This window comes from Phyllostomus hastatus, unplaced genomic scaffold (genome assembly GCF_019186645.2).
Source record: "Phyllostomus hastatus isolate PE091 unplaced genomic scaffold, TTU_PhHast_1.1 phas_contig_40, whole genome shotgun sequence".
In the NCBI taxonomy this organism is placed as follows: domain Eukaryota; kingdom Metazoa; phylum Chordata; class Mammalia; order Chiroptera; family Phyllostomidae; genus Phyllostomus; species Phyllostomus hastatus.
Window position 1 is genome coordinate 67905211 of NW_025333872.1, and position 10331 is coordinate 67915541.

The 10331-nt window shown below is 38.4% G+C and overlaps 1 protein-coding gene across 1 annotated transcript; it reads left to right on the forward strand.

Annotated features, from left to right (window-relative positions):
- The first annotated feature begins 2241 nt into the window (after positions 1 to 2241).
- On the forward strand, positions 2242 to 6078 carry FABP7 (fatty acid binding protein 7). Its single transcript, XM_045843613.1, has 4 exons — positions 2242 to 2512; positions 2951 to 3123; positions 3682 to 3783; positions 5710 to 6078. The coding sequence occupies exons 1-4, from the start codon at positions 2440 to 2442 to the stop codon at positions 5758 to 5760; spliced, it is 399 nt and encodes a 132-aa protein (XP_045699569.1). The 5' UTR covers positions 2242 to 2439; the 3' UTR covers positions 5761 to 6078.
- The last annotated feature ends 4253 nt before the right edge of the window (positions 6079 to 10331 follow it).

Sequence of the window (10331 nt, forward strand, 5' to 3'; positions counted from 1 at the left end):
CATTACCAGACTCATGTCGGCATAAGATCAGTCCAACTTAGCCCCAAACCCAGGTTTAGGGCCTTTCAGGCACTGACCGGAAACCCTGGGTTCCAGGCCAGCTCCTGCTTGCACCACATCTGTGTTACCACTCAGTCCTGCAGACAGCTACAAGGTAGCCTGTCAGAGCAGGTGAAGGAATAAGCTTTGAGTCCCAGCCGGTTGTTAGCGTCCTTTGAACTACAGTTTTTATTGATTAGACATATGGCATGTGAACCTTTGTTTGGATTCTTACTTTAAGTCCTTCAAATGTGAAGGGCAGGCCTGAATTAGGCAATAGTAGGAATTTTGCTCTTCAACCTGAGAGCAGGAAATAGACATTTGGAGTTTAAGAAGGAGAATGATGAGATAAAATACAGATTTTTAAAAATACCTTTACTATAGTATAATTGACATTGGTTAGTTCCACATAATTAATGTGTATAACTGATAAATTTTGACACACTAATGAAAGTATTATCACAATTGAGGAAAGGAAAATAAAATATTTTTTTAAGAACACACATTCAACAAATGCCTTTTATCTAAAATATACAAAGGACTCTTAAAATTCAATAAGCAGAAAAATAACCCAATTAAAAATGAACAAACTGAACTATCACTTCACCAAAGAAGATATATGAACATCAGAGAAGCACATGAAAAGATGGTTGACACCATTAGGCACCAAGAAGATGCTGGTTTGTATTTTACGGAGTCACTCAGTCTTCAGTGCAGTGAAGGACAGGGGATCCAGGGTGGCTGCAGAAAGAACAGGTAAGAGGCTCTTGTCATAGGACCAGTAAAAGACAGTGGTTGCTGGAATTAAGATGGTGATTGTGGAGATAGGGGGAGAATGACAAGTTAAGGAAATATTCAGGAAGCAAAATAGATAGGCCTTGACATTGACTTTGATTTCAGATGGTAACGTCATTTTCTGGTATTTGCAGTTGAGTGGATCATGGTCCCATTCACAAACATGGGGGAGCCAGGAGGAAGATTAGGTGTGGGGAAAGATTGAGTTGATGTTCAATGAGCACCTTAGAGGTACCTCTGAGACACCACAGTAGAATCATGGAGCTGGCAGTTGGAGGAAGATGGGTCCTGAGCTTTGTCTCCTATTTGGAAACTGAAAGGCAGTGTGGATGAAGTTTCAATGGGATGGAAGGGAAGAGCAGAGATTGCCAAAGCAGATTCCCCTGTTCAGTAAAGCAAGAAGGGGGCATGCTTTTCCTACATGGTGGACACTAGGAAAACAGGAAGAACCTCTTGGTAAAGAGGAGGTTCAGAGACCTCCTTTAAATACTCTTCCTGAAACTCTTTAGGCCTTTGGCCAGTCTGGGGCACCTTGAGCTGGGACGAAGTCAAGGATCTTCCAAGTCTCACTGCTCCTCCACTTCCTAACCTCCCCCATTGCTGACTCCCAGCTAATATGTAGATTGCATTTATGTAATTGTGGCTTTGGAAAATCAGAAAAGGTCTATTGTGCAGGTTATTTAAAATTTTACTAAATAATGTGTCTAGTTTTCCCATATGGATTATATAATATGTAGAAAGAAGAAAAAAAATTCTCCTTTATGTTTATACCTTGTTAGTGAATCATAACTATACTCTTCCTTAGGTCCCCTTTCCATCTCGATCTGCTTCCCACATTCTTAGAAAGAACAATGGGGTCTTTAAATTTACTCAGTTTGTGCTGTGAAGAGGCCAAAATTAGTGTCCCATTGATAGTCAGAATAGCCTTCTAGCCATACAATTCAGGAAAGGCATTTAAATCTTCCCCCCTCTTCTTTTTCTAGTTTGGCATATCCTAGCTTGTATTCTACTCTTCCTGTAAATATGAGAGAACATAAAAGACACTATTCAGCCTTCTTTGAAAAGTCTGGCATTTCAGTGGTTTTCTTTAAGGGGGGTCCTCATTTGTGGAACCATCTTTGCCACTAACGGAAATCAATCTGAATGTACTATTGTTTATCTTTTTTCTTTCCTCACAGTCTGACATTGCCTTTGCCAAGTTTTCGAGCGGAACCTGAAAGACCTCCTCTCATTTTCCCGTTCATTCCCTGCATCAAGCTCCATTGAATCCTCGCAGAGCTTTCTCAGGCAGAAGGGCTGCAGTGTGAGTACTGGGAGCACCTCGACCTACTCCGCTAACCCAGTGGCCTGAGCCAATCACAAAGAGGATTGGTACCTCACTTGAGCCTCCCCTCCACCCCTCCCCCTGCAACAGCCTCCTGGAAAGGACACTGGAGGGGTGAGTGTGTTTGCAATTTAAGTCCTTGGCTTTCCGCCCGCCCCTTTTCCAAATAAGAAGGCTGGAGCTGCTCTGAAGTGCAAAGGGGTCTTCTGAATTGCAATAGGATTCAGCAATCCTCGCTCCTGTCCTTACTCGGTTTTCAAAGCTAACAGGAAAGGGTAAGGATGGTGGAAGCTTTCTGTGCTACCTGGAAGCTGACGGACAGTCAGAACTTTGATGAGTACATGAAGGCTCTAGGTGGGTAAAAATCAGATGTCCTCTTCTTAACCTACAGCTTCAGATACTTGTAGATTTCTTTTACACCCATTAGACTGGCAAGTGACAAAGACAGATCACATTGTCATAATTGGATGCTAGGCTGTGCGTTTCCCAAGGAATGGATTTTTAAGGTGACAGTTGTCTGCTTTCTTGCCCAGGGTCAAATAATGGTGCATCTAATAGTGTGTAGTGGATGGGAAGCTTCTGTTCCTTTGTCGTTTTCTCTTCAACATCCACTTATTTGGCATCTATATATTATTATAGCTCAGTAGTTGTATTGAGTGATTAACAGGCTAAACATGCTCTAACAAAACTTAGACTTTAGGACTTGGATTCCAAAGTAGGAAAGCAGTTTTCTGCTTTGTGAGCTATTTTGGAAGTTGCTGCTGACTGTATTGCTTCCCTTTGCTCTTTTAGGTGTGGGCTTTGCCACTAGGCAGGTGGGAAATGTGACTAAACCAACAGTGATCATCAGCCAGGAGGGGGATAAAGTGGTGATCAGGACTCAGAGCACATTCAAGAACACAGAGATTAGTTTCCGTCTGGGAGAAGAATTTGATGAAACCACTGCAGATGACAGAAACTGTAAGGTAAGAAGCCAGTTCACCAGGGTGAGGGTAAGGGGGAGTGAATAAAAAAAGAGGGATTCCAGATGCTACTTTCTTTTTTAGATGTTGGGAAATGGAGAATGTTCTCAGTATTTCAATTCATAGAGAAGGATATCAGGGCTAATTTTTCATTCTAGCACGTATAGGTTATGTTCTGAACTATAGGTACTTGCAATAGCTCAAAACAGGAATCTGTTTTTTACCATGTGTTTTCACATTATACAACAAATCTGTTTTTCAAAATAGTGTTTGTTTGAAAGAATCATTGCATTTTATTTAATGTCTCAGATTGCCTCAGGTTGACTAATAGACAGCCTGCCTCATTCTAAGGCTTTGCTTAAAGGAGAAGTGTTACTAGAGCAGTTGTTCAAAGTATTTACTTCTAATATATGAAATTTTTGTAACAGAGGATGTGGTACTGATGTGATAATTAGTTTTTCACAAGTATACAACTCTTTCAAAAATCACTGCATTTGAATTTCATATCAGAAATTGGATTTGTAACTATTTTTATCTTCTGCATTTTGTTGTTATTCTCAGTCTGTTGTTAGCCTAGATGGAGACAAACTCACTCATGTACAGAAATGGGATGGCAAAGAAACAACTTTTGTGAGAGAAATTAAGGATGGCAAAATGGTCATGGTAAGTGACAGCAATTCTCTCTTTCTTCATCCCTTCCCCCTTTTCTAATCTACTTTCCTCTCCCTCCCTCCCCTCTCTCACCTCCTCCCTTTCCTTCCCTCCCTCCCCCCTTCACTGTTCCCTCCCTCCCTTCTCTAATAACATTAAATCATTAGCAAGGTTCTTTAACCGTATTTAAAGCAGAAGAAATAAACATATCCTAGCTAATTATTTTATCAACTGTGCTCCTTTAACTATAGAAAAAGATAAAAATTCTTAGTGTAGTTAAAAAAATGTTGCCATTGATATACCTAACTTGTGTTAAAAGAATTTTTGTAGGATCACTGCAAATGCTTAATCCTCAAATAAAATCTAAATATAAAACTATCATGAAGATATATAAAGTTGATTGATATTCCTATAAGAATATCAAGCTTAATGGATATCAGAAAAAATTACTTTATAACTCTTGTAATAAAGAAGAGATCTTCAAACATTTTATAGTTTAGTTTATAAAGGCTATATAAGTTCAGCGCAGATAATTTAGAACAAAACACTAAAGTACAACAAATGTAAAAATGTTAAAGTCTTCTCTAATTTCTCCTCAGAGAGAACCATCTTGGTGTTACTCCCAGTCTTTCTTTTAATGTATAAAGTACCTTTCACACATACCTATTCAAAACTGGTAGTCACATAAAAATTATAAAATAGAAAATAATTAAAAATTATTTCTCTAATAATATGCAACATTATAAATTGGAAAAAATACTATGTCTTACTCTAGCATCCCAGACACCTTTGTGTGAGTGTGTGAACAGAGTAATGGTATTTTGATCACGCTGGATAGTCAATATATCATTTTGCTTTTTTTTTTGAGAGGAGGGGTTGCTTTACATATTCCTTCTAAGAGAATGGCAGAAGAGATTTTTTGTTTTTGTTATTTAAGAAAACTGGCTGTTATTTACTCTCTTCCCCTTGCCTTCAATCAGAGCTGTTCTAGACTGGGATACAAGTTCCAGATTGGCACTTCTTTTCTTGGGTGGAATGGGAGAGCAGGCGGCCAGTTGTTCATTCATGTTAACTGATATTTGCCCACATTTTTCTCAGTGATTATCAAAAGAAAGGATTCACCTCTGAAAAACTCAATGTGAATTTTCCTTTCTGTTTTTACCTCTATTTTTCCCCTGATATAGAAAAGTGGATAGCTCAGCTTTGGATGGATGGCTGTGATCTGGGAATTTTGAGTTCAAAAAAGGAGATTAAGCAATAGATGATAAATAAGGACACACTCTTGAAATTCACATCAATACATGAAAATAATGAAAAAATGTTTAAAAATCCCTAAATTTTGTAAAGAGGTTTTATAGCAATTCTTCAAGTTGGACTTGACTTAGGAACCCATGTTCCTTCCACATTGGACCCACCGAACCACCAAGGTTCAGTAGGATGAAGCATGGCAGCCGATGGCAGTCACAGCTATGGGAACATTTGTGTGTTCACCTTTTCCTGCTGATTTTGGAGCAAATACCATTTGTCCCAATAGTTTGGATCTTCTAAAACCTGTTTGAAAGTTATCTAGGTCATGAATTGAAAACTATTATGAAAACCTACTAAAATTTCATTCACTTTCCTAGCAGATAGAAAATTTGCTCCAATTACTTCGATAACATCAGGCAAAAGGAATTCTTTTGACCTGAATCTAGATAGCTAATCTCAGTTTTTGTTTCATTTTCCTTTTACAGGCATAAACTGTATATACATGTTATTCGCTCAGTAAATACAAGGGTTTTATTTCATTTTGTTTGAAGAAATGAAGAGTCTATGCAGCATTTACTGTTTGTAAATGTCATTCTTTTGCATAATAAATTATATATATGATAATCTTTAAAAATTTCAGCTCAAGATGTTCCTATCTAAAATGATTTGGTTATCTTTTAATTCTTCCAGACTCTTACCTTTGGTGACACAGTTGCTGTTCGCTTCTATGAGAAGGCATAGAAAGGTTCTTGATCTGGGCCTGGAGAAGCTCTACAGTTTTCCATGACTCAAGTCTCGGCACGATCCTGCTACTACAGCACAGCTGACCACTAATTAGAGGGTTACCCTTGGTATGGAGGTAGACAATGGTGCTTTAAACACTTGTTTAAAAAACTTGTTACTTTAAGCAACTAGTTCAATTTGATCTACAAATTTATCATGTTGTATAGTTTGCATTAAGAATTTAAGTCACATTTTTAAAATAAACAAATGAACACATTTTATAATTTCCATTAGAATGTAAATCGAATTGGAATAAAAATCTAATAGTACCCCTGAGAGATTTTGTTGTTGTTTTTAATATCACTAATCTGTCTGGGTATTGTATATTAGAGTTTTAAATAAAGTAGCCTTTCCATGGCATAAAGTAAGGCTAGAAAAGTTAGCACTTTGTTTAAAATATTAATTTAAAAAAATAAGCAGAGGCCTAGGGAAATGTGGATATGCCACAGGTTGGTTTGAGACTCCCACAGAGAATTTGTGATGGTTACATACATTTGGCTGGGGTGCAAAGAAGTGTTACAGGGGAGTTGGGTTCACAGTGACCTCTTGCTGTTAGAAACAGACAGCCTGAAGCAAAATGATATATAGGAAAACATCTTATTAAAGGGTAAGTATAATCAAAATATCCAGTCAAGATGTAATATAATTCAAATTTTTATTGTAAATAGTAAAAGGAAGTGAATTTTATCTTGGATTACAAAGATGAGTTTCCAGACAAGTACAGTGCCCTGGACTAAGTCAGTAAGAATGCTAAAATGGAGTGTGCAGAGTGGGCATGAAAGCATTCACATGGCTTTGTGTGGGAGCTGTTGTAACTGAGTTGACCAAAATAAAGAAAGTAAATGTCCGTAACTGGCTATGATTGACATTTGTAAAGTACAAACAAACATTATTTTATATCTCATCATTTACAAAGTGCTTTTTATACATTTTCTCAAATGTACAATGTAAAGCAGGCAAGGCAGATAATATTGCTACTTTTCCAATGAGGAAACTTGAAGATTAGATTTACATGTCCAAGTTCTCATGACTAGCAAATAATATGAAGAACTGGAAACTTTGAACATTTCCCCTTTATTTCTTCTAAAAAATTAATATTTTAAATTTTTTTCTGAAACAAAAATGCAGAATTTTATATTTCATGATCACACTTCAGAAAAGCTTTTCTCTGTTAGCCTCTGGGGGTGCAGAGTGGGAGAAAGATAAATATTTTGCAGGACTAATGTGCAATATCAATTTTTAATCAACCCAGTGATTTCAATAAGTTTCTATAAGTTAATTCAAGGTCCAGTTAACTTACAGATATAAGTATGAGGAAACTTCCTTTAACTTACACAATTTACCACTATGATGTTATTACTTGACTATTGTATTAAACGAAGAATAGAAAAATCCAAAGTGCAGCTATAGGATTTAACATTTGAATGCACAATTGTTATTGAATGTCAAGATAAAATTGTCTGGCTAAATTCGCCATTCCTAAACTAGAGTCTACCTTTTTTTTTTTAACACAGGACTTTACTGGTGGTAATCTGCAACACAGGTTTGAAGAGCAAATGTGACGTATCGGGAGTTGGGGGTGACCATGATGCCTGGCCCCACACCCTTAGCTTTGTCTTTGAAAGTATGAGCCAGGACATTAAGGTGACCATTGCTCCAGTCGCTCTGACAGCCTTCACAGGTGCTGCTCTTGGAGAACTGCTTTCTCTTGGTGATTCTAGCCTATGCTCTGGTAGAAGCATGGGTTCTGGCCTATCTATTCTTAATGATACAAGGCCAAGAATGGGGAATTCAGCTTCAGGTCTGTATAATTAGGCCAAATAACATCCTTCTGGCATTTATTTCCGTAACAACTTTCTCAAAGAGTGAAGAATGGAAAGGTTTCTGGGCAGCCTAATTAGAAATTAAGTTATGCTGGGCTAAAATATCAAGAGTTGCAGTGATGGACCAAAAGCATTTTTTCTGGGAATATAACTAAAAGATACTCTTGCCTCCTAAATGTTTCACAGGGTCCTTGCACATCATTTTTCTTCAAGCCACATTTTATCACATATAGTAACCTGTCAGTTTACTAACTTTTCTGGTTTGTCCTTAAAAAAATTAACAGAAAAGGAAAAGTTTGCAAACCCAGAGACAATCTGACCAAGAGGCGCTGGAAGAACATATCTTAAGCCAAGATCCCAATATGGAAACTGGGCTAAAGGCTATGCTGTGAAGTCCAGCCATGGAAACTTGACAATGAGTAAGCAGCAGCTTCTTCCTCTTACAGGTCTCTCTCACCCAAATACGTACCCTCATAACAAAATACACCTGCACCCAGAACACAGAGACCTACAAATACCTAGGGCTGAGCTTGTACCCGGAGATGTTGAGGCACTGTGCTTCTTACAGAGTGGGTATAAAGAAAAGCAAAGGAAAGTAGAGTAGAAGGGAGAATGGTACTTCTACTCATTCATTTCAAAATATTGTCCTTTTTCAAGTATTTCTTAGGTTTCAAAATGTGTAAGCCATATTTTATGCTTTCTTAAGAACTATTTCACAATTGATTTACTTCTGGCTTATTGAAAAATGAAAATTGCCATTTTTCACTTTTTAAAAAAATTCTTTTCCTGTCTTTCAGAATGTTCAGACTAGGCCCACTAAGTTGTTTTGCTGTCCTTAAAGTTGTTTTCTCTCATCTGTTTCGTATTACTTCCTGCTCCGCTTTCTTCCATACTCTTATGTTTATGGATTGAGAAACTCCAAGTGTTACCAAGCAAGGTCTGTCTGCCCAATATACATAGAAACCAATCCATGGCACCGCCTTGGAAGAAAAGGCTTTATTTTGAGGTTGACCAGGAAGGAGACGGGAGGCAAGGCTCAAATCTATCCCCAAGATCCAGAGTTCAGTGCAGGAGAGTTTTAAGGGACTAGGGGGAACAGGCTGGTGTGTGGAAGTGCTGGTGGGGCAGGTTTCAATAGGAGGGTTTTTAAATTGGACCATTCATGGTAAAATATGATAAGGGGCTTCAGCCCTGGATCTTTCTGGACAATGAACCCTTTGCTTATGAAGGGGTTCTGGTGTTCCAAGTTCTGGTCATGTCCTGGTCCTTTGGTTTCATGGACAGATGTAGGGGGTTTGAAGGGGCAACTTTGGCTCTGGGTACAAGTGGAGGTCCAACTCCTCTCCGCTGTACATGCTTAAGCTTTGGCATGACTTGCACATCTGGTCTGTCCTCTGAAAAGCAACTCAATATCTTGTTAGAAACAGGGTAGGACCAGTTTGAGCTGGTTCTATGGTTATATGAAGTACCATTTTATCCACCATTGGAAAGCACTTTGGTGCTTGAAAGGGTCTTGTATGATCCTAAAGCTGAGGCAGGACTTGAGCTGAGCCTGCAGGACATGCAGCAGAAAATGGAAGTGACTTGATTTTATTTTATCACACAGGATACAAAAATAAAGTCTTCTCTGATGGGAAACTAATATACTTTATAAATCTTTTATAAGGTTAGTTATTCTGGAGGGTATTTTCTTCCCCGAAGGTACTACATACCCTACTAATTTAAACTAGATGCTTCTCTATCTTAAAGGGGTCAGCATCCTCATAAATGGTATTGGAAGGAACGTGGAAACCAAGACAGTTTGGGCATCTTGGCTCTTTTGTCAGACTGTTGTTAAAAAAACAAACTTCAATTGAGTAAACTTCCAGATCTACTTAGCTGCATTAAATAATCCATAAATTAGACATTATCTCACCCAGCTGCTAGAAAGGCCCCAAGAGGTTGTACAAAATGGAAGGTGCTTATAAGAATAAGGGTGGGGAAATGGGTTTTTAATAAAAGAAAAGAAAGGATGATTTGGGCTCATACGTCTTTTCTTTGGTGGGAAAGAATGGGAAGGGTTTTTATCATGCCGATTTCCTCTTCTTTCTAAGGGGGATGGAGGGAGCCCAGGTGACAGATTGATTACCTGACTGGTGTTTGACCAGAAAACTCCAGACTAGTTAAGGTTGTTTCTCAGAGGTTAAAACTGCAATTAGGTCAGATGTTAAATGTAGGTTTGGTATTTAGCATGAGTCATGCCAAAGTCTAAATTCAGGGTCGATTTTGAAGAACTGACAGGAAGCCTTATTCAAATTCATAGGAGTTTTAATAGGAACAACTTACTAGGGTAAAGCAGTTGCTCCCAGTGTGCCTGGAAAAATCCAAACCCCTCCCAGGACAGGATCCCTTTGCATGGGGAATAGGGTGCGTAGCCAGGTAGACCCCCCAAAAGAGCAATTCTTGACTTAAAAACAGGCTATTATCACACTCTGTACATTCACTGAGCTCCTTCCTGGGGGCGTGATATTTATTTTTGGGTGGTATTCCAGTCTTCTGGGGAGTGAGCCAAGCCTGAGGCTACAGAGAGTTAAACAGAAGGTTCAACATACACCCAGACACCTTTGCTGCTGGAGCCATATTGCATCTAAAGTGAGCTCCCCAAAAGATGTCATTTTGGGTTTGTGGTTTTCTTCTAAACAGTGTCTTCAAAAATTCCTTGGAAGA

Coding starts and splice junctions, on each gene's coding strand:
- FABP7 (XM_045843613.1), top strand. CDS start 2,440: ATGGTGGAAGCTTTCTGTGCTACCTGGAAGCTGACGGACAGTCAGAAC. Junction 2,513..2,950: donor TGAGTACATGAAGGCTCTAG/GTGGGTAAAAAT, acceptor TTGCTCTTTTAG/GTGTGGGCTTTGCCACTAGG. Junction 3,784..5,709: donor AGGATGGCAAAATGGTCATG/GTAAGTGACAGC, acceptor TAATTCTTCCAG/ACTCTTACCTTTGGTGACAC.